Source organism: Paramisgurnus dabryanus, chromosome 11 (assembly GCF_030506205.2).
Source record: "Paramisgurnus dabryanus chromosome 11, PD_genome_1.1, whole genome shotgun sequence".
In the NCBI taxonomy this organism is placed as follows: domain Eukaryota; kingdom Metazoa; phylum Chordata; class Actinopteri; order Cypriniformes; family Cobitidae; genus Paramisgurnus; species Paramisgurnus dabryanus.
Genome location: NC_133347.1, coordinates 10,468,918 through 10,494,277, shown reverse-complemented (window position 1 = coordinate 10,494,277; position 25,360 = coordinate 10,468,918). Strand labels below are relative to the sequence as shown.

The window sequence follows — 25,360 nt, the reverse complement described above, 5'->3', positions numbered from 1 at the left end:
GTATATTGAATAGTTCTGATGAGATCATCAAGGTCAACATTTTTTCACCTTGAATGCTTCTTGTGGCTGATGTCACTAATATTTAAAAGTCTCAAATAAAAGATAAAAATTCAATGCACACTTTTCATACATGTGCCATGTCATTGGGCCACAAGCTGACAGGGAATATACAGTACATCAATGTTGATAAACAAAATGCAACCAGGTTTGATCTACCAGTAATGATCATGTGCCTTCCACTGCAAAGATGATTTCCTCCAGGCTGCTTCTAGCAAACTTCTGATTATTTATCATTGATTCTATTTGCCTTCATATTGATGCGGGCGTCACTGTAATATTTTGGTATATTCATCTATTAGTCCTTTTCTGCTCTTGCTGGCCTTAAAGGGCACCTATTTCATTGCTAAAAAAAAATATTTGGTATAATACAATGTGTTCGCGTGGCTTATGGTTCAAAAAACAATTTTTTTTCCACATACCGTACATTTTTGTAGCTCCAAATTTTTACACACAGATTCTGTACAAAACTCATCGATTTGAAAAGCGTTGTGTCCCTGATTGGCCAGCTAATCTGTACGTTGTGATTGGCTTGAATACCTCTAACGTCAGCCAGAAATGTGACGCTCCTTACCATGTTTAAAAGATTCCCTCGCAATGCAATGCTAACAGGAGTTAACTTACAGCCTCCGAAGCGGGAGGAATTATGATAATGTCGGTCTTGTCTACATCACCAATCCCAGGACGTAAACTGTTTTGCATATCGTTAACATTTACTAATACACATTTACACACCAAAGGAAATGAAAAATCAGACAATAGGTGCCCTTTAACTACACAATGTCCTACAGAGACGTTTTACAGCAGGCCACACGCAAAAATACACAGACAATATTCATATTTAGCTTAGGCTGTGTAAAATTTCAGACAAAGCTTTGTGTTGAATTGACCCCGAGGGGCTTAAGAGAGAAAAATAAGGAGCTCAGTGTACTATGGGTGAAAGTACAGAAAAAGGAGGAGGAGGGATGTTTGTCTATATGTGTATATGTTTGTGTGGCTGAATTGAGGCATCTGATTCGCTGCCTGCTGACTGAGCTGCTTGTCTGTCGTCATGCATGAAGGAGCCAGCTGTCATTCCCATGCTCAGTCAGAGGAAACAAATGGGGTGGGGGAAATGATGTCTCTCTAAAATTATGCATTTACTATAAAATACAAAATAGGGCTTGCAACTCATGATTTGTGGACAGAAGGTGTTAAACATCAGCCTCAGGATGTCAGACTAAATATTGCAGGAGATTTTTAGTTTCCATTCATATTCATCTAAAGGGTTAAAATCATGCCGTGCATTTCAGGGTTGCATGCAAATTGTATGACAGCTAGATTTTAAGCTTTTTTGCTAATACATTTTTACTTCATAATTAAAAGACAATACTGTAATAATTACAATGGAGCAAGGGCAGCCCATTGAATTAGTTTTGAATAGAAAGAAAAAAGCGAATCAAAGAGGAGAATAAAACTGTGATTAGGAGAGAGAGAGAGGAAATGAGAAAGCAGTAAAGATGAGAGTGATTTTTTTTGTGCCTAACTGTAAGTAAATGTGAAGTTTGGTAACAGAGGAGATGAGCTCTTCAGTGGCGGGGTTGAACCTCAGGTATTAAGTTGTCATAATCAGCTTGTGTAAATATGAAGAGTTCTCCTGCAGAGCAGACGGCACATTTATCACAGCTCTGAGATCCTAACACCACAAGCATCCATCCATATTTAACAGCTCTTAATAATAATGCACAAACACATAAGAAAAACTGATGACTGTTTGCAGTGTAAAAGTTATTTACAGTCCTGTGAAATAAATATGAATAGAATAGAAAAGAATAGAATTTTGATTTTATCACCAGCTAGTGTTTTCTGTTATGGTCTATGTTAACTTGCAGGATTAGGATGTAGCTCATAAGTGCTCGACTGTAAACATGAACTATGACCCATACCATCTCATCTTCCAGTAAACGCATTAAAGTCAGTGTAAAGTCCGTTATTAAATTTGTTCCCTGTTTGTGATACCACAGAAAAACGTGATATTAACCACAAAGCCAAAAACATAAAATAAGTTAAAACAGGCCAGATTCTCTGCTCTCAAATGCTGGGGGCGTGTCTGATGTTGGCGCTGAAACCACTCCCACTCGTAGGGAAAGCTGCTGTAGGTAAAGATGCTCGCGATTGTGTTGACATGCTCTGTGGCTCCTGTGCCTCATCAAGCCACCGTTTTAGCCCCGCCCAAGTACACTGTTAGCCCTCATGTTGTTTTAACCCAAATAAATAAGTACCCTTAACCTAAACTCTGAAAAATGTTTACGCTAGTTTTTAAGTTTAATGCACGAATTTCACGATTTCTCTCATTCAACAAGAAATTTTGAGTTAAATCAACTTATTTTAGCTTATTTAAAGGAATAGTCTACCCATTTGCCATATTAAACTATGTTATTACCTCAACCTAGACGAATTAATACATACCTATCTTTTTTCAATCCGTGCACTGTACAGCGCGTTGTGAATGTGTTAGCATTTAGCCTAGCCCCATTCATTCCTATGGTACCAAAAAAAGTTTTATTTTGTGGCACCATACTTACGGGTATAACTCCTCATGTAACCGTCTTTAAATAGGGAAACATGAAAGTGTTTGGTGGCTTCCCTGTTTGGTACCATAGGAATGAATTAGGCTAGGCTAAATGCTAACACATTCACGACGCGCTGTACAGTGCACGCATTGAAAAAAGATAGATATGTATTAATTCGTCTAAGTTGAGGTAATAACATATGGCAAAAGGGTAGACTATTCCTTTAAGTCTCTGGATTTGAAAATTTTACCCATAATGCATTGCAGCATGCATACATTAACTGCTACTGTTATATGAGTGTTGTTTTGCTGTTTGTTTCTCTTCATTTATATTACTGCAGTTGTTTTTTGTTATCATTATGTAGCTTATTGTTTTTGTGGTGAAGTGCAAGAGCTCATCTTTTCACTTCACGAGATTTGATTACTGTCACCATTATTGAGACTTGTGTGTTCAGTGTTGAGGTCTCTGTGTGAAGTTTACACCTGTGCTTTACTTGATGTTACCTTTGCTTTGCAATGCATCTTCTTTTTTGTGAGAGGCAAAGATTGCAGAGTTCTCTTAAACGTACAAGTTTTATAAAACTATGTTAAAATAAGTTTATTATATTGTTATATATACTGGAATAAGACGTTTTATATTCAGTTAACGAAACATTTAAATGGCCTGTTCAGCAGTTTTAAGTAGATTTAACTTAAAATTACATGTTTGTTTAACTTAAAATTACTTGTTTAACTTAAAATTACTTGTTTGTTTAACAAATGTTTTTAGGGCAGTGAGTTACCCTATGTTTTTTAAGTAGAATCAAATTGTCTGGGCTTACAGTGTAATCTTGAACACAGAAATGTGGAAAAACTGTTTAACGGTGTACTGTAACTCCATAATTCAGTTCTACATAGTACATAGTCTTTGCAAAATGTTTTAGCAATACATTTCTAACATTAATAATGTGTTTAGAAACAATTCTCTGAAATGACTATACCCGGACCAATCTATACCCGGATGAAAGCCAATCTTACATGGCAAACTACAAAGTGTTGCTTTCACCTCCTTAGACCCAAGCTTTGGTTTGTCTTTTTTTTCAGATTTCTACCAGCTATTTTGGGGTTAGGAAGAACCAATAAAAATAATTAGGGCTGTCAAAAGATGAATCTCGATTAATCGCATACCAGATAAAAGTTTGTGTTTGCATAATATATTTGTGTGTAATTATTATGTATATATAAATGCACACATAGATGTATAAATGTAAGAATTTTTTTATTTATGTATATTTTATTACATTTATATATAATAAAAAAACGATCAAAATCTAAATAAATATATATGCGTGTAAAAAATTCTTGAATACATACATGCATTTAAATAATTACACAAAGTGCAAACACATATATTATGCAAAAACTCATTTTTATTTTGTGTGTGATTAATCACGATTAATCTTTTGACAGTCCAAAATATAATAATCAAATATTTTTCTTTGAACAGTGTAGTTGTCCGTGTTTGTGTAGGTTCCAGTTACACAGAATTAAGTATTATGGTGCAAACAATAAAAAAAAATTATGTCCACGTATCACATAGGAGGTGGATAAACCCCCATCCTAGAAAATGCACTTTTAAATGTTTTTCTAGCAGAAAATGAGTTGCTAGTGTGTGTGCAGAAACATCCTGTAATTATACAAATCCATCTTTTCTTCTTTGTGTAATCTCCTTTAAACAGCAACAGTCACACAAAACAGGCTGTTGGGGATCCCCTATCAATGTGATGTCACATTGATTACGCCCCACCCATGACCGCTCACAGACTCTGCCTTATGATTGCGTAGTTCAACCTTCTGCCAGAGACACATGTTTTGATGTAGTCCAAACATGTGTAAGCACTCTACACCCTACTTTGCATACGGGGAGGGGAACAGAAGCTTTCTTTGCATTTAAAGAAACACAACACAAAAACAGCACGTTTTTCATTGCAGTCACAAATGGCCATGTTCAACATCGTATAAGATGAAAGATCTGTGGTGTATTTAGTGCTGAAACTTTACAGACACATTCTGGGGATACCAGAGACTATTTTTATATTGCTAAAACACGTTTGCGTCCCTTTAATGGACTACACTTTAATTTGCTTAAACATCTCTGTATATATTATGTTTTAGATATTTTGCTTGAAAAGTGTATCTTTCTTTTAATGCAATTACAACAATTTAGTGATGTTTAATTGTTGCTTTATTGTCCAAATCATCCTAGGGGCCATTGCAGAAATCTGAATATTTTTGAAGAATCTTGTTTGACAACAGAGAAAAGTGCTTGATGCAGTGAATTAGGCACAGAGACACACAAAGGGCCCTTTGCCAGGCAGGAAGAGGTTTGGCACGATGTCTGGCATGATGAAATCCTGCAATCGTGTGACAGAAGGCATTGTTGACTCTGAGGACAATGCAGATATGTGAAGAATGCTGTATCTGTAGTCAGAATATCTAGATAGGTTTTCTGTTTGTTTAAATATAGGCTTTAAATCACGTCCGTGATTACATACTGCTTTATAAAAATGAAAAGTGTTAGCTGAACTTCCAGCAGTATTATTGCATGATAGGTTTAACTATGGGTGTATTGTACAGCATGCAGTTTAAAATTTTGTGTAGGGGCTCTGTACTGTAATCTCTGTAGGATTACTGTGTGTGAATGGATGACATGCTTTCATGACTTTATGCTGATTACCTAAAAAGTGAAATTTTCTTCCTCTGTGATAAAAGCTTCTTTCTGTAAGATTACAGTTTTATTCTTCATACCGCCGCTTATGATAATGAATGTTTTTTTTATTTAGTGACAGTAAGGTTCTTCTGTTTTCACCCTTTAAGCTTTACTGTCAGTTACGCAAGCATTGATCCACACCTGCTCTTTGTTCAGCGTTTATGTGACGACCTGTAGAGTATATGAGAGATTGGAGAAGATCTAATGCAGATTGTTGCACTTGACACCCAGCCACTGGAAAACCACTCTATATGTTTGAAATTATGCATACTGTAGTAGCAGTGGCAGCCGGTGACTTCTTTTTTCGAGGGCGCTCGATGTGAAATTCATCACAACATGCATGTCAAAATAAGTGCCTGATGGAGACGCGTCTAAAGGGTTTATGATAAAAGAGACACTCGTGTTGCCAGATACTCGCATAATCTCATGCCCAATCAGAGTGCCTGTTAAGGGAGTGTCTTGCGTATATTTTGTGAACATGAGCGTCACTTTTATCATAAACTGTTTTGACACGTGTGCAGCAGGCACTAATTTTGACAAAACACGTGATGCACATGGTTCACATGACGCAACAAACACAAATTTTGAAAATACGAGCAATACTCGGAACACTTTTTTGAATTTGCGTCCCTCGGATGAGCAGTCACGAGCTGCCACTGGATAGTAGTTTCATGAATTCAAGATTTTATATGCAAGACCAGAAACAAAAATTCTGACTCAGACCAAAACCTAAGATCAGATCCAGACCAAGACCAATCCAAGTTCCTATATAAAAGCCAAATATTTTAAGATCTCATGTTTTTGACACTTTAAGGGCCCTATCTTGCACCCAGCGCAATTGACTTTGTCAGTGTCATTCATATTTTCCACCGGCGCACAGCGGGTTTTTCCCTCCACAGACGCACATCGGCAAACTAGGGAATGAACTTGCGCTCCCTGGGCGGTTCAGCGCATAAAAGGAGGCGTGTTGCGGCGCAAACCATACCTGATGCTATTTTGCAGTTTCAAAAAACAATTACGCCCCTGACCAAAAAAACTAGTCTAAAGTCAGCGGCGCGTTGCGCGTGGTTCATTATGCTATTTTAAGGGCACATGCTTTACCATAATGTATAGCGTGCACAACGCGCACACACTTTGCTTATCTAATCTACACAGATGCAACAGTTATTTTTGCAAATCATAAATTGTTACAATAAAAAATATTAACACATGAGATAAGGGAAAGCATTGTGGTGATAGTTTTTATTTATTGTGTGGCTGCGTTAAAAAATTCTCATGCAAATAACGATTTAAATATTTTTATAAGAAACCTTAATGTACAGTATATGAACTTGATTTGTAAGTGTACTTTGGGGTTGGACCTTGCTTGCGTTTCTTGGGTCCGATTTCAAAGCCCCCAAACCCTTTCAGCGGTGAGGGTGGACGCAGCGATGTCCTCTGCTGGCGTCAGGTCCTGAGGCAGATCCACCTCCCGTTACACGGCGTGCCCGATTTATGCTGGCAAGCTTGGGATTCCCCCGTCTCCTGACATCATTATAGCGTTTGGCGCAACGATGGGGATGCCAGCTGATGAGACAATTGTGGCTATTTCCTCTCACGCCTGTTTAACCTACGCTGATTTGGGCGTGTTTCTCCTATCCCCATACAAAACAACTTCTCTGCCTTTGACTGCTCTTACAAGAACGTCGGTCTCCTCGGCTGTAAACCGCTCCTGGCGTGCGCCTGGTAAATCCGTCATAATAATAGTAACCCGCCATGGAACTTGTGCCCTTGCGTTTAAAGGGAATGTTGGATAGCGTTCTGATTGGTTTATTTGAGGTTACGCCCAAACCACACCTATGAATAATGAACCTACTTCAGACCAACCCCTTATTGATTTGTGCCTGGGGCAAGAGTTATTTCTCCACCGGTAAAATAGCAACAGCGCCCAAGATCCACCCACAAAGTCACTTGCGCATTGCGCTTCGCACTTGCGTTTCAGATCGTTAAAATAGGGCCCTTAATCTCTTCCTCTTAAAGGGATAGTTCACCCAAAAATGAAAATAAATGTTGTCATCATTTACTCACCCTCACCAACCAAAACCGATCCAAGCCCCATTGACATCCATAGTAGGAAAAAGAATACTGTGGAAGTCAATGGGGCTTCTGTTTGGTTACAAACATTTCTCAAAATATCTTCCTTGTATCTTCCATCAGAAAAAATTAATTTATGGGAGCGAGAAAATAATTACAGAATTTACATTTTTGTGTGAACTCTCCTTTGAACACAATATAACACCTTTAACACCTTTCACCTTTCCTTGTATGCACCTCAGTTGATTCAGACCAAAGGTCTCACCACCTCATGCACTGTATGCCTTGCCAGACTTTGACTCCGATTATCCTAAATGTCCTCGGTCAGTTGTTTTAAATAGATGCATTTTGGAAATACTTAATTTGAGTGCCTGTTGGCTAATGGCCCTTTTGTTGTTCCGTGAAGGATGTCTTTGCATACGCTTGTGACCTCCTCCTCCTCCCGTTTTCAAACTCTTTTTTATTGGAAAGAGTGCCCGAGATAAAAAAGAAGAATATTTTTGCCATATTGCGTGCATGCAAATGTAGTATGATATTTCAAGACACCATCTGGTTATCACACATTGAAAATGGATCATAACGTTTTCCTCATATGCACTGAATATGTACTGTACATTTTATCAAACATTAAGTACAGACTAATCTAACTGTAATTAAATTACCTGAAAAGCAGTTTATTCCCATTAATGATTTTTTATTTTTAGTATTTTTAAAATGAGGGCAGCACGGTGGCTCGTTGAGTAGCACCGTTGCCTCACAGCAAGAAGGTCCCTGGTTTAAGCCCGGCTGGTTCTCCAGTTTCTTCCCACAGTCCAAAAACATGCAAGTTAGGTGAATTTGAGATGCCAAGGTGTTTACTGCAAATTTACTTGTGTGTTGATAAACCGCATAGAAAATGCTAGAATCTTGTTAAGAACAAATATGTAAATACATTTGGTATGTCTGCTATTATTCGTAAAATATCGTATAATTTGGCAGAGTACAAAAGCAGACAGATGAAGCTGACAGGCGTGGACTAAAAGCCACAAAACTCTATTAGAATTTCATTGTGTCTTTAATGTTTTATGATTGTTTTCTTCTTGTGTGTGATGTCATCCCCTCATACATTTTATCTCAAATTTTATGAGTTCCAGTCTGTCCAATCTGCTTCAATTTCACCAGCATGAAGCATTTGTCAAGCATCACGATTGGAGTAGGCAGACACATGTGTTTGATAAATACATCTGACAAGCCGCTCAGAGTCATTACAGGATCAGGATTCAGTGTGTGGTCAGAATCAGACATGGAAGAGAATGACATCATAATCTTAAAGGGTGTTTTGACAAATTAATTTTGTTGTTGTGCTGGCAAGGCATGAGAGTGTCGAATCTTAAAGGTTTAGTCCATTTTCTTAATAAAAAAATCCAGATAATTTACTCCCCACCATGTCATCCAAAATGTTGTTGTCTTTCTTTGTTCAGAAATTAAGTTTTTTTGAGGAAACATTCTAGGATTTTTCTCATTTTAATGGACTTTAATGGACCCCAACACTTAACAGTTTTAATGCAGTTTAAAATTTTAGTTTCAAAGGACTCTAAACGATCCCAAAGAGGCATAAGGGTCTTATCTAGTGAAACGATTGTCATTTTTGGCAAGAAAAAAAAATGCACTTTTAAACCACAACTTCTGTCTCCCTGCGGTTGTATGACGCGCCTGCGCAACCTCACGTAATACGTCATCACGTCGAGAGGTCACGGATGACTTATGCGAAACTACGCCCCAGTGTTTACAAATGTGGAGAAAGAGGACCGTTCCGACGTTGTTGTATGTCGAATGATACTAATTAATGTCTTTGTGCCAGTTTTTTGTTTAAAATGGTCCACAAATGTGCGTTTTTATATATGTAACAGGTGACCTTTCCACGTCAATACGCAATTACGTGAGAGAGGAGACCGAGTGATATAGCCAATTAGTATGAGGGATGATTAGTAGGCCAATGGGCAAGTTTGGCCAGGATGCCGGGGCACACCCCTACTCTTTTTCGAAGGACATCCTGGGATTTTTAATGACCACAGAGAGTCAGGACCTCGGTTTAACGTCTCATTCGAAGGGCGGTGCTTTTTTGACAGTATAGTGTCCCCGTCACTATACTGGGGCATTAGGACCCACACAGACCACAGGGTGAGCACCCCCTGCTGGTCTCACTAACACCTCTACCAGCAGCAACCTGGTTTTCCCTGGTGGTCTCCCATCCAAGTACTAACCAGGCTCAGCCCTGCTTAGCTTCAGTGGGCAAGCTGTCTTGGGCTACAGGGTGATATGGCTGCTGATAAGTTGTGGTTTAAAAGTGCATATTTTTATTTTTCTTGCCAAAAATGACAATCGTTTGATAGATAAGACCCTTTTGCCTCGTTTGGGATCGTTAAGAGTCCTTTGAAACCGCAATTTTAAACTGCATTAAAACTGTTAAGTGTTGGGGTCCATTAAAGTCCATTAAAATGAGAAAAATCCTGGAATGTTTTCCTCAAAAAAACACAATTTCTTTTCGACTGAACAAAGAAAGACATCTACATTTTGGATGAAATGGTGGTGAGTAAATTATCTGTTTTTTTTTTTATTAACTAAGCCTTTAAATATTAAATGTGTGCAATGAAATCAGCTTAAAGGCGGGGTGCATGATTTTTGAAAAACACTTTGGAAAAGGGAGTAAGGCCAACTACCAAAACACATTTGTAGCCAATAAGCAGTAAGGGGTGTGTATACTAACCGATATCATTGCCTGGGTTGCGTATGTGTGGGGCGGGTTAATCAAAAGAAGGTCCAGATTCTATTGGGGTAGATCTTGCACCCCGCATTTAAACTTTTAAATAAAGACTAATAAAGGTCAGATTTAAATTTTAGATCTGTTTTTGGTGTTTGTAAATGTTGTATTTTATCTTGTCATGGTAAAATGTAGTCATCATGATAATGCAAGATTGTCATATTCATTATTCCTGCACACTGACTAGCGTTTGGACCCTTTGAAAAGGTCCTGTGTCTCTTTTACAGATATGTATATATGACGTGTATGTGCCTTTGAGGTACTAATAATGAATTCTTAGGTGCACTGACTGACAGCTAGGGACCATTTGTGTATGCAAATTAATCTTTTATTTATTATTTTAAATGATAATCAGTTAGTATATAAATTATATTGTATTTTTTACAGATGAGGATTCAGATCATGATCTGTATCCAGATGCGTTGGTTTTCATTCCAGCTTTATGATGGGATGTCGTATGGGCAGATCATCTGTAAACCAACCCTGATTTTTACTCAGAAGTGATCATTTACTAGTTTATGTGCTGAATTATTTATGAGGCAATGTTTTGCATGTGTTTTCTGTTAGATATTTGAGTTAGTAAATGCTGCAGGTTGCTGCACATCTGTTCGATGACTAATCCCTGAACACAAATGCACACGCTGGGCTGTAATGGAAAACCATTAGAGTTGTACGAACCCATAGCTGCTGTCTGTCCGTGTACCAGAATCCCAGGGCCTTCCATTAACCCCTTTATTTATGTGATAACACACACACACAGCTTAACCGTACCAGACAGACCAGCGGGTTTGCTTCAGTGTTGTCAGGCACATAAACAGAACCTCTGTGAATTAAGGCCTAATGGCTGCGTATCGAGTTTGCCTTTAGGTTAGAGATTTACTGTCCAGTCCTGCAGATCTAAAGCCTTTGTCATTTTCAATTAGATGACGACACTGGAACATAGAGCTGGCAGCACGACATCATGTACTTTTTAATTTTTAAAAGTACAATTGAAGTACGTATTGTCTTACAATGCTTCTTCTACAGTAAATAACATCATTAGCAATTAACTAACAACTTGACTAGAAGTAAATAGATGCAGGAATGTTCACAGAACGTGTAGTTACGCTACAGACGTATGAATGAGCTAAAGCAGACGTCAGGGTTAAAGTCCTCAGATAAGACATGCTTAGCTGGGCTTGGCTCTGATAAAGCTGCCCATCCTGAGAAGTGAGAGAGAGGAATAGATTCTCATTGTTGAGGTATTTGGGAAATGTTTTCGCAACCTCCCGAGTATTGCAACATCGCCAGGTCAACTATTCACATTTATGGTTTCACTTACGTTATGATCTCCTAGGTTCAAATGTGTTTCTTATTAGGCAAAGTTTCTTATGATGGATTAAGAAGAGCCCTCATGATTTAAACTTGGTAGTCTACGTCAGTGTTTTTCAACCAGGGGTCGGGGGCCCTTTAGGGGGCTTTACTAAATTTCCAAGGGGGCCTCAAGATGACTTAAAATTATTTCAAATAGGACAACACAAGCATTAAGATAAGCTAAAAAAAAATTCTTAGCATTTAAATGGGACATTTCACAATACTTTTTAAGATGTAAAATAAATCTTTAGTGTCCCCAGAGTACATATGTGAAGTTCTAGCTCAAAATATCATATAGATAATTTATTATAACATGTTAAAATAACCACTATATAGGTGTGAGCAAAAATGTCCTTTAAATGCAAATGATCTGATCTCTGCACTAAATGGCAGTACCATGGTTGGATTGTGCAGATTAAGGGGCGGTATTGTACCCTTCTGACATCACAAGGGGAGCCAAATGTTAATGACCTATTTTTTCACAAGCGTGTAGAGAATGGTTTACCAAAACTAAGCTTTTTCACATTTTCTATTTTGGTAGAAGCACTGGGGACCCAGTTATAGCATTTAAACATGAAAAAGTCCCCTTTAAAGTCAAATTGATCTTCTTTAGTTACGCCTATGCATCTGGAGACACGTTTATCGATAATGACTTACAGTGCATTCAAACTATACGTTTTATCAGTATGTATGTTCCCTATGTATCGTTCACATGACCTTTTGCGCTAATAATGCAATGCTCTACCATGCTGAAGTCGCCAACAAATGACTAAACACTTAACTAAACCCCCTGGCCTTAAACTATGACCTAACCTGCAAGATTGTCTTTTCTGTCTTTCACTGCTGCATGTTTATTAATAGCATCACTTCTCCACAGAGACTCAGAGAATCAGGCCAATGCGGTTAAAAGCATCACTTGCACCCTCTTGTGGCAGATGTGGGTTTTTACTAGTATATACAAGTGAAGGCATCAACCTGCAGGGGTCCTCATGAGGACATTGAATAAAGAGAGAGAACATATTATACGCTGGAACAACCCAAAATCTTTTTAACAACCACTAAGAAGCACTAAACCGAGCATGCTCAGTAGTGCTGTGCTCATCGCATGTGTGTGTGTGTGAATGCAGACGGAGGGGCATGTGATGGTGTGTTACTGAGCGAGTCAGTGGGGACCAGAGACACGGGCTGAGCTCCAGTGGTAGGAAGGATGGATGAGAGACAGTGAAGTGGATCCAGGAACCACCAGCCCACATAGGGATGCTACTAACACTGCTGTTTTATCTGCGAGTAAAAGGTACCATTGTACATCGTACAGAGAGAGAACATATTGGTGGAATAAGAGAGAACTGGTATGGAAAGAAAACATGTGAAGGAATAAATAAGATGAATGGATAGGGAAATTGAAGATAAGGAGTAATGATCATCGTCTGATTGTTGATGTAGTTGAGTGATGTATTTTGTTCCATATATTTTTGTGTTTTGACACCAGTTCCCTAAAAATGTTTTTAAAGTCTCATGTTGTTTCAAGAAAGTGATTTGGTCTTTAAGATGTTGGATCTGTGTTTTGGAAGATGGGTGCTGTTTCTATCAAGCTGGTTTAAGATGGTCAGACTTTTTACATGGACCACCATGATTGGCCACCTGTAGAAAGCAGCTACAGTGCCATGTTTCTAAACAAAACATTTAGCTTTAGATGAATTTTCCAGTTAGGTTATATTTGAGCTGCTCTTGACACTCTGTAATTTTGGGTCTCTTGTCTTACATACAATTTATTTTACAGTATATGCAGCATTTCTCCATTTATTGAGTTCAATAGGTGTTTACAGTTAATTGTTTGAGTTTATCTTGATATATCACATAGTCTATGTAGTCTGAGAGCTGTATTGATGTGTAGCTCCAATGTGTGTCGCCATTTGAGAGTAAGTTCAACATTTCCTTTGCATTAAAATGTCTATTTATGGATTTGCAGCGTATTTTTAGTGCACAGCTCAATAAGTTCCTTAAGGCATTGAGCGCTGTCCAGTTTTGTTGTTTGTTGTCAGAGCAAAGTGATGTTGACGGTTTGTTAGCATGCATTTAGTTTCTAATGTCTTTAGCAAGATGGGTTGTTTACGGTGGTGTAATGGTTACATTTGTTCAATTGTTTTTGTAAGGTTTCTGATAGAACTGTCACTGGTACCATTTATAAGAACCTACTAATATGCGCCTTTATGGTAGTAATATGCGCCTTTTAAGGAAGTAATATGCACCTTTTAAGGTACTAATATGCACCTTTTGAGGTAGTAATATGCCGCTTTTTGAGGTAGTAATATGCGCATTTTGAGGTAGTAATATGCGCCTTTTGAGGTAAAAATATGAGCCTTTTGAGGTAATAATATGCACCTTTTGAGGCAAAAATATGATCCTTTTGAGGTAGTAATATCCGCCTTTTGAGGTGCTAATATGTGCCCTTTGAGGTAAAAATATGGGCCTTTTGAGGTACTAATATGCGCCTTTAAGTAGTAATATGCGACTTTTGAGTTAGTAATATGCGCCTTTCGGGGTAGTAATATGCGCCTTTCGGGGTAGTAAGATGCGCTTTCGAGGTAGTAATATGCAGCTTTCGAGGTATTAATATGCGCCTTTCGAGGTAGTAATTTGCGCCTTTTGAGGTAGTAATATGCACATTTTGAGATAGAAATATGCGCCTTTTGAGGTAGTAATATGCGCCTTTTAAGGAACTAATATGCGCCTTTTGAGGAACTAATATGTGCCTTTTGAGGAACTAATATGCGCCTTTCGGGGTAGTAAGATGCGCTTTTGAGGTAGTAATATGCACCTTTTGAGGAAGTCATATGCGCCTTTCGGGGTACTAATATGCACCTTTCAAGGTAGTAATATGCGCCTTTCGAGGTAGTAATATGCGCCTTTCGAGGTACTAATATGCGCCTTTTGAGGTAGTAATATGCGCCTTTTAAGGAACTAATATGTGCCTTTTGAGGTAGTAATATGCGCCTTTCGAAGTAGTAATATGCAGCTTTCAAGGCTTTTCAAAGTAGTAATATGTGCCTTTTGAGGTAGTAATATGCGCCTTTTGATATACTAATTTGTGCCTTTTGAGGTAGTAATATCCGCCTTTTGAGGTAGTAATTTGCACCTTTTGAGCTAGTAAAATGCGCCTTTCGAGGTAGTAATATGCAGCTTTCGAGGTAGTAATATGTGCCTTTTGAGGTAGTAATATGTGCCTTTTGAGGTAGTAATATGTGCCTTTTGAGGTACTAATATGCGCCTTTCGAGGTAGTAATTTGCGCCTTTTGAGGTAGTAATTTGCACCTTTTGAGCTAGTAATATGCGCCTTTCGAGGTAGTAATATGCAGCTTTCGAGGTAATAATATGTGCCTTTTGAGGTAGTAATTTGCGCCTTTTGAGGTAGTAATTTGCACCTTTTGAGCTAGTAATATGTGCCTTTCGAGGTAGTAATATGTGCCTTTTGAGGTAGTAATATGCGCCTTTAAGTAGTAATATGCGACTTTTGAGTTAGTAATATGCGCCTTTCGGGGTAGTAATATGCGCCTTTCGCGGTAGTAAGATGCGCTTTCGAGGTAGTAATATGCAGCTTTCGAGGTATTAATATGCGCCTTTTGAGGTAGTAATATGCACCTTTTGAGATAGAAATATGCGCCTTTTGAGGAACTAATATGCGCCTTTTGAGGAACTAATATGTGCCTTTTGAGGAACTAATATGTGCCTTTTGAGGAACTAATATGCGCCTTTTGAGGTAGTAATTTGCGCCTTTTGAGGTAGTAATATGCACCTTTTGAGGAAGTCATATGCGCTTTTCGCGGTACTAATATGCGCCTTTCAAGGTAGTAATACAGTGTTTTCCACAGATCTGAAATTTACTTGTGGTGGTAGCTGGTGAAAAGGGCAATCATTATTATCCACTGACAAAAAATGGTCTACTATACATGTAACAAAGAACTAATAATGTGTGACACAACACAATACTTTGATTTATAAAACATTCATATTAATTTCACATTATAGTTCATTAATTTAACCACCCCAAACTTTTTTTGCCATAAACAAAGCTGACACTGTTTGTCAAAGCACCACGAAAACACTTGATGTTTTTGCACTGATATATGAAGTAATTTGATGACCCCTTTTATCAAACTCAATTATATACAATACTATGTATACTATAGCCTATATAGACAGTGCAGGTCTATAGATTATAAATGTGACTGATGTTATAATGTTAATAACTTCTATAAGATAGGCACTTTTACTGCTTCTGCTTTCTATTTCTCTTTTGCCGATTAAAAAAAGCTTAATCCACTAGTTATTTCAGATTTAAAAGTCTACTTGCTGTCCCGATGACAGACTTTACATTACAGCTTTGCGTTTTTTATATCCTGAGTCAGCTAGAGCTTTGCTCATTCAGTATTAGCACTGCTTTTTGCTACAATCTCTGTGCAAACTGTTTAGATTTTAGTAAAGATATTGTCTATTAATAGTAAGATTATTAAAAAAATGGGATAAAGAAAATGAAGCGGCGCGTGGTCGTGACAAGAGCCAGTTGCTATCGCCATAGAAACCGGAGGCACGCTAAAACAGCACTCGAGCTTTAGCGCGGTAGCGCTCACGGCCGTTCTCCGATCGACTCGGGTTTTACACACAATATTAATCAGACTTGGGACCCGAAGTAATGAACTAGGACCGACCCGGACCCATCTGACCATTTAAAATATAAACCCGGAACCGTACGGGTCCCGCATCCTCAGTGAAGAAAGACCTCTAATGGTAAAACTCTGCTCAAGTTCAGAAACATGCAAGGATACAATGTGACACTGAGGTTGCTTCGCGTCGCGCCCAATTCATTGAGAAACAGAGAGCACGTGAACGGACACTCAACCGGTGAGACACAACGTGCTTGCACGCAAAATGAAGCCAACTTAGATGCTATAAACACATATGCACATAAGCATATGCGACCATTTTGGTCGCAGTGTGTTCCCTGGCTGCTCCGTATGTGCTGCTGCAGTTGATCCAGTTTGCCGCGCTGGATGATGAGTTTATGACGCATGCATCATCTTCACGGTCACCCGACCCCCACCTCTCTCTCGCGCTCTCTCTTTCGCGCGCTCTCTCTCTCTCTCTCTCTCTCTCTCCAAAACACGGGTCATCCAGTCGAGTTCAGAAAATACGGAAATTCGTAAAGTGATTTTTTTTTACCTGGGCGGGTCGCAATTTACCTGGGCGCAGCGCCCAAGTACAGCCTATGTATGGGAAACACTGTAATATGCGCCTTTCGAGGTAGTAATATGTGCCTTTCGAGGTACTAATATGCGCTTTTTGAGGTAGTAATATGCGCCTTTTAAGGAACTAATATGTGCCTTTTGAGGTAGTAATATGCGCCTTTCGAGGTAGTAATATGCAGCTTTCAAGGCTTTTCAAAGTAGTAATATGTGCCTTTTGAGGTAGTAATATGCGCCTTTTGATATACTAATTTGTGCCTTTTGAGGTAGTAATATGCGCCTTTTGAGGTAGTAATTTGCACCTTTTGAGCTAGTAAAATGCGCCTTTCGAGGTAGTAATATGCAGCTTTCGAGGTAGTAATATGTGCCTTTTGAGGTAGTAATATGGGCCTTTTGAGGTAGTAATATGTGCCTTTTGAGGTACTAATATGCGCCTTTTGAGGTAGTAATTTGCGCCTTTTGAGGTAGTAATTTGCGCCTTTTGAGCTAGTAATATGCGCCTTTCGAGGTAGTAATATGCAGCTTTCGAGGTAGTAATATGTGCCTTTTGAGGTAGTAATATGCACCTTTTGAGGTAGTACTTTGCGCCTTTTGAGGTAGTAATTTGCACCTTTTGAGCTAGTAATATGCGCCTTTCGAGGTAGTAATATGCGCCTTTCGAGGTAGTAATATGCAGCTTTCGAGGTAGTAATATGTGCCTTTTGAGGTAGTAATATGCACCTTTTGAGGTAGTAATTCGCGCCTTTTGAGGTAGTAATTTGCACCTTTTGAGCTAGTAATATGCGCCTTTCGAGGTAGTAATATGCAGCTTTTGAGGTAGTAACATGTGCCTTTTGAGGTAGTAATATGCACCTTTTGAGGTAGTAATTTGCGCCTTTTGAGGTAGTAATTTGCACCTTTTGAGCTAGTAATATGCGCCTTTCGAGGTAGTAATATGCAGCTTTCGAGGTAGTAATATGTGCCTTTTGAGGTAGTAATATGCACCTTTTGAGGTAGTAATTCGCGCCTTTTGAGGTAGTAATTTGCGCCTTTTGAGGTAGTAATATTCTACTTTTGAGGTAGTAAAATGCACCTTTTGAGGTAGAAATATGCGCCTTTTGAGGAACTAATATGTGCCTTTTGAGGAACTAATATGCGCCTTTTGATGTACAAATAGGCACTCTTTAAGTTCAGATGTGTATTGTACACTGCATTTTGTTAAATCAACATATATTTTTATGTTACTTTAACTTAACAAATTAAGTTAAATAATTTCAACTTGTTATGTCAACTTTTTTAAGTCAAAACCTAAAATTATATGTTGAATTAACTTTTTACAGTTTACTTTTTTAAACAGCTTTTGTATCTTTTTCTGTGATTGTAAAGATGCGGAACTTGTGTGACAAATTTGTGCATGGTTCATGCATAGTTGATGTTTCCATATCAAAGACCGTGGCACACACGCACACTCGGCAATGAGCTCTCACGGGAGCGTCGTTTTCTTGAGCAAACTCTTGAGTAAAGCTGTTTTTGTTCTCTTCACTCTTAATTACTTAAAACTGCCTCATTCTGTAAACCTCACACTTAAGCTTGTTATGTAATAGACAGATACTACTGCAACACATCCACTCTATGACCAAAGGCGCCTTCCCCGTTTTAGAGTCATCCTTTCAATGATGACAACACAGAATGCTAAAGGAACCCACTTGAGAACACTGTGACAGTCTAAACCTTTGAAGCACCAGAACATTTTCAGATTCATAAAAACATCCTGAGGAGCCAAATATCATTATTAAGGATGAGTGTTTGTTTACTTAGAACAGAAGAAAATAAAAGAGAGAAACAAAAAAGTTGCCTTACTTACAGAGTTCCACAGCTGTCTTATTTCAGATGAGCCTGCAGCGAGCACTGCCACTCTGATGTCTCATGTTAATTCGAGTGTTTAGGGTTTTCTATCAAGCAAAGTTTTTAACTTCGTACAATGGCTTTTTTCCCATGAGGTGAAATATTAACCGAGCTTTGATACATTGTTTTTGGATCTGTCATATAACTTTTCTGATGGTTAAAAACTGTATGGCCTGATTATGTCAGACTTTGTAAATGCGGCTGGTCTGACACATGACAGTAAAACCATCTACGTAATTTGTACAGAGTTGCCTAAGGTGTCAGAAAAGATCAGAGGATGATAGTTCAAAGGTAATACAGTATATAAAGATCTGTGGGGCTTTGTGTGTGTTTTTGTGTTGTACAATATGTGTGCATAGTGCCTCAAGGCTTTAAATATAGTTTAGAGAAATTGTGATTCATTCTCAGCCATAGAGTATGATTCAATACATTACCATCATCCTGTGGCTTTAAAAGCACATTAAAGGGCATGATGAGGTCATTTCTCTTTCTTGTGTTGTCATATTTCCCTCTAAAACAGGAAGTTGGAGTGGGAAATACAAAATTTGCCAGCCCAGTCTTTTATGTTTTGTATGTATTCATCTACTGTTTTGAACAGGCTAAAACTGTGGCTCGATGACGCACAGAGCCCACTCCTAACACAACCGCGAGCATCTTTTCAGGTTGCAGCAGTATTTGGAAGTTGAGAGAGATGAGTGGGTGTGGTTTCAGAGCAGACACGCCCCCATGTTTCAGAGCAGAGAATCTTGCCTATTTCATTTACTTTGCGTTTTTTAAATTTAAAATTTGGCTGGGTGGTTACTAACACATTTTTCTTTAACATGCTCAGAAAGTCAAATGAGCTGCTTTGTATTACGTTTATGGAAATATGTTGTGTAGGTGTCAGTTGTCACAATGTTCTTTAAGGTTTGACTCACTGATTGTCAACACTGAAGCTGTGTGTGTGTATATATATTTGACTAAGGTCCAGATAAACCCACACAATCCATGTGAAATGTACATTTACACTCCTGTCCCACGCAAGAGCAGATCGGAGGAACTACATCCCTGAGAATAGAAGTGCTTGTGTGTATGTGTTAGCGGTGAATGAGAGGTCTTGTGCCACCCGCAAACTTCCAAAGTAATCAAATTTCGTCTAATCTTTTAGATTATGACACGGCTGGTAAATTAATCTCTGTTTAAATTAAACACAAAACTTCAAAGCAGTCTGTTCATAATAAGGTTGGTTGCCTTGCAGCATTTTTTCTAGCTCCTCCCTGTCAATGAACGCTTAGTGTTAATGTCTGCAACTGTAATAAGCATTATCACCCGGTGGGCTGCCTCTAACTGCTTATATTGTCAATTTTATAAGCGCTTTTGTCCTTCCTAAATGCTCATACATTATTTTAAAAGAGCCATTTTCTATACTTTTATAGCATTTCTCTTCATTAACAAGGCACACTTATAATTTCAGTCAAGGTTCCCTTTAAGGGATAGTTCACCCAAAACTGTCTTCTGTCATCACTTACTTGCTCATGTTGTTACAAACCTGAATTTATGTCTTTGTTATGTCTCTAAACACAAAGGAGGATATTTTAGCCAATGCTTTTAACCAAAACCATTTTTGAGCACCATTGAATTCCATAGTAGTATTTTACCTACAATAGAAGTCAATGGTGCTTCTGTTTCCTGCTTCATCACAAACATCTTCCTTTTTGTTCAGTAGAACAAAGACATTCATACAGGTTTGTAGCAACACAAGAGTGAGAAAATGATAACAGAATTCTCATTTTTGGGTGAACTATCCCTTTAAAGCTGCAATCCATAACTTTTGTTGGTTTCCATTTGCCAGATTCTAACTGTAACGGTACATTCACACGGGGCGAAAGCGTTAACGCTTGACGCAAGGCTTGTCTGAAGCGTGGCCAACTGCCAATCACAGTGGCCACAACCTATGCTCCGGTCTTCCATAAACATAATTGGCTCACTCTGCCTAGGTTATTTGCATAAGGCGATCTGATTGGCTGAAGCATGTGTTGCCGCTTGAAACGTTGAGAAATGTTCAACTTCTGCCGTGAGCAACGGCATTGACGCAGCGCCAACGGATCCACAATTCAGTTCGGCAACGCATAACGTCACCCATTAAAAGTGAATGGGAAGCGTTAACGCTTACAACCCAAGTGAATGCACTGTAAGGGTATAATAACTTATAATTTCAGCTGTTGTGTAAAATTTTGGGAAATTTGGTCAGTTTGTTGTCTTTTATAACCAATGAGTTTAACTCTTTCCCAGCCATTGACGAGTTATCTCGTCAATTAAAGGACAAGTTCGGTATTTTAGACTTAAAGCCCTGTTTTCAGATTGTTTATGGTGAAATAGAATGGTTTTGACTGAAATTTCGACATTTGCGGGTGCCCTGAGAATTTTCGCGTGTTTGTGTTTCAGCTCAGACCTCTACAATGGGTTTAATGGTGCACTGGAACAATCCTTCCTAAAATGCATTAAACTTTCGTTTACAAAGACGTGAAACTCACCGAGTGGTCAGGGGTGTTCACTGGTATGCTCACACAAAAATCGCTGCAAAAGATGCTTTCCAACAGGTGTTTTAGCATTCGTTGTTAACTTGTGGACCTATTTTTCCAAACGCCTCACACCCGTACATTCTTCCGCTTAGAGCTTGAATAATAGACACTCCAGCCCAGGTGGTGGCGCTAATCCGCCTTTGCCAATTGCAAGAATAGAAACAAAGTTCCCGGCGCGGAGTAATACCGTACCTCACAGGACATCTAATACAAGTCCATGGAGCTGGTAAAAACTACGATAAAACCTGTTGGAATGCGTCTTTTGGAGCGATTTTTGTGTGAGCATACCAGTGAACACCCCTGACCACTCGGTGAGTTTCACGTCTTTGTAAACGAAAGTTTAATGCATTTTAGGAAGGATTGTTCCAGTGCACCATTAAACCCATTGTAGAGGTCTGAGCTGAAACACAAACACGCGAAAATTCTCAGGGCACCCGCAAATGTCGAAATTTCAGTCAAAACCATTCTATTTCACCATAAACAATCTGAAAACAGGGCTTTAAGTCTAAAATACCGAACTTGTCCTTTAAGAGAAAACATTTGGATAAAAAAGTGTTCCTGAGGATGTTTTATGTTAATATGTAATACCGCAACTATCCACTAGGTTGGCACTTACCCAATTTATAAAAAACTGAAGCAAAAAAAAAATTATTTACTTATTTTAAACTGTGTATGTTTTGGTAATCATTCTGAATCTGATCTCTGACAAAAATCCTTCACAAAAATGCAATTATTTCAGCTTTTTGCTAAAAAAATTTTTTTTTGAAGAAAAACACCCCTATTTAAGAGTTTATAAACAGAGAAAAAATATAGATAGAATGAAAAGTTTTTTCCCGCGTTTTGTTTGTATGTTCTTTCTTTTGTTATTTGAATGTTTATATATTTTTAGAAGAAAATTTTCCTGGAAGGCATTTTGTGAAACTTTTGAAAAAATCACAAAAAATGCTGGTGGGCAACTTCAAAAAAATTGGCTGTCGGGGAATGAGTTAATAACTAAAAAGAGATGGATAGTGTGACCTCCATTGCTTCACTCCCATTGCTAATTGCTCCCAAAGTCATTCATCATTTGCATCAAGTTCAACATTTCTTAACTTTGTTGTGTCGCTGAAAAGCAACCAAGCTTTCATTGGAATGAATGACATCATGTCGCTCTGCCGCTAGACGCTAGCACTGTGACTGGGGCTTTCGAAACAAATCTGGTCTTTATGCTTCGTAGTGTTTATTTTAAAAGAGCAAGGAAAATCCTGTCTTATAATATGAATACTTGACATTTTGTTCCCATATGTACAATAAACTCAAGCAAAGGTCATCTTAGGTCTTGATCTTCAGGAAGCAGACTAAGTAGTGGGTGTGACTGTTTCCAGATTTTCCTAATTACTAAATCCTTGTTAGTGATTTCTAATGTGTTTCTTGATGTATCGCGACATGGCACATTTAGGCCAGACGTCCTGGGCATTTGAAACAGTTAATCCTCTCTTTTATGTTGCACAGATTGTCCGAAAACAGATACATTAGTGTTATAACTTCACATTTTGGAGTCGGAATACAAGGGCCCTGTATACACTTTGGTCCTGGCCCTTCATTCAGCTTAAATCCCACTGCCTGCTTTGATCCCACACACCCTCAGAACAGCAAAGGGAAACCCCCTTTATCATCTTCCTGCCAGCCCCTCCAACAATGTGTGGAAGTGAGTCAAGCCCATTGCAACTGGACACACTCTCTTAGCCTTCACTCGCACTTTAGACAAAGACCCTCATAGAGGGAAACTTAGTCCTGGCTGGAGGTTTTGGGGTGAGCGCTGCACTCTCTGCATGGCGGGCTTCCCTGCGTCATTACAGGGCGCGCAAAGTGCAGCGGTAACTCTTGTGCCGTTGTGTTCCCTCGCCATGCTGCCTCTGACCGGCGGAGGAGGCGGAGGAAGAATGTGGAGCGATGCGACGCTGGTGTGCTGTCAGACTGTCGCAGGAGGTACGAATGGTCATTGTTTTTTAAGGTAGAAATGGGAGAGAAGCAAATAGAAATGTCTTTTTTCACTGTCTGGAATGTGCTTTCTGTTAGGTATTGTTTATGATAGCTTAAAATATCACTAGGTTTTTTATTACTGCAACAGTTCTAAAGGAGAACAGGACAGGTGTGTTCCCCTCCGCTTGTGCTGATAATGGTTTAGTCCAAGTGAAGCAGAACTTTAATGTAAAAGTTTCTATGAAACACAATCCACTTACATAATGTATTCATAAAGCTGGAATTGTGGCATGCACTCAGGACGTGCGATCGTGTTTGCACCCCGTGGGGTGATTGCCATGTTTAAGATTATGTGACCCTGTCTGTGAAATCATTTAACATCTTTGACATAGCCTTACATAGTCAATGTTAAAGATATCAAGGTTATATTTTTAAAGAATGTTAAAATTAGATTTTTAGATACTGTTTAGCTGCAATTTAAATGTAATCCTTTAAAAAGCCTTTCCTTTGCATATTTTCTCCGATTTTCACTTTCCCTTCATAGGCAGTAGGAGATCCAGCATAGACTCTCTGGCTCCAAAGCCATTGTTCAATTTAAGGTCAGGGATTTGGATCGCAGCCAGGATATCTTCAGTTTGGTTGCGCTACGTCAATTCTTTTTAACTTACCCTGCCATTAATGGCACATTTGTCTCGTATTTCATCAAGCAAAACATTTAAGTTGGAAAGCCTTTTGATGCATTATAATCATTAGTGCTAAAGGTGCCTAAGGTCATTTTTGGTTAAGGTTTCATTGGCAGGTGTGACCAAGGGGCCAAGGTTTTTCTTGTAAGTAGGGGCTATTTAAGAGTTAAGTACAGCTTATTCTATAGTTTGTATATTCATTATAAGACTTATAAGTTATTGCACCCTATAAACAGCCCAGTCTCACGAAATTTCGTCATATAGTCAGGTAACTTTTTAATTTTTTTTCGTGATATTGTCACGAATTTCTGCGTTTTTTTTTTTTTTACGAGCAATTGTCACGTATTGGTTACTCAACTGTTTTGTCCTATTTTCTATTTTTCTTACCATTGTCGCTTCAGTTTAGTGTTAGATTTACATAAAATGATATCCTTACTCAAACCCAACTCCAACCCTAATGCCAGGCGACAATAGTTTCAAAATCAGAAAATTAAAAAACAATTATTCCGAAAAAATTGTATAAACCAATACTTTAATAGACATCCTAACGCAAACACCAAAACTAAAATTAAACTGAAGCGACAATGGTTTGAAAATAGGAAAAAGCAGTTGAGTAACCAATACGTGAAATTTGTGATACGATCATGAAAAAACGCGGAAATTCGTGACAATATCACGAAAAAAGAATCAAAAAGTTACGTGACTATATCACAAAATTTCGTGAGGCTGGAAGTTAGTTCACCTTTAAATTATATAGTGACGTGAGTCAGCACACATTATTACAGAATTGTATTTAATAGGGCTGGGTAGCGATTCAGATGTTCCAGATCGATTCGATTTCGATTCACAAGCTATCAAATCGATTCGAATTCGATTCTCGATCCAATTTCCGATTCCGATTCTCGCCTTGATTTTTATGCTCGATTATCGATTCAACTCAATGAATATAAATTATGTAGAATATTATATTATATTAGAATATATTCGAATATAGATTAAATGAATGAATGACAGGCCCGCCTCTCGCTCCTTTGCTCAAGGCAAAAAAAGGGTGACATCTAGTGGAGAAGACTAGTAATTAGATTAACGTTAATCTTATGTTCAATGCTTGCGGAAATAAAATAGGAAAAAAAAACGATTTGTGGCCCCTGTGAGAATCGATTTTGAATCAACCATGGGGGAAAAAACGATTAAGCGAAATAAAAACGTGTCTTAATAAATGAGTAGCCTACATATTATGTACCTGTATAGAAGAGACATGGGATGGCTGTCTTGTGTCTTTAATCTCATAGACGTTTGTCTTTGTGATGGAGTAACAGGCATGATTCCATATCACAAGCTCAAGTTGAAATGTTAAAGGACTGTGTGGTCATGATTGTGATATTAATCACTTGTCTGTGTAGTGTCATATGATCACATCTCTGCTGTGTTAATTGAGGTGGAGGTT

The 25,360-nt window shown here is 38.4% G+C and overlaps 1 protein-coding gene and 1 pseudogene across 5 annotated transcripts in view; one reads left to right on the top strand and one right to left on the bottom strand.

Annotated features, from left to right (window-relative positions):
* The window catches only part of prkcz (protein kinase C, zeta), a 105,195-nt gene that overhangs the window by 22,678 nt on the left and 57,157 nt on the right, over positions 1-25,360 (top strand). Inside the window, exon 1 of one of the 5 annotated variants that reach the window (XM_065246671.1) lies at positions 12,721-12,877. The exons of 3 other annotated variants lie outside the window; for them this stretch is intronic. In XM_065246671.1, coding sequence (XP_065102743.1) covers positions 12,841-12,877 — 37 coding nt within the window. In that variant the 5' untranslated portion in view covers positions 12,721-12,840. Of the gene's footprint in view, positions 1-12,720; positions 12,878-22,998; positions 23,237-25,360 lie in introns of those variants that run through there. One more of the 5 variants, XM_065246670.2, reaches the window with a different exon arrangement.
* Positions 9,624-9,740, bottom strand: LOC135730543 (5S ribosomal RNA; annotated as a pseudogene).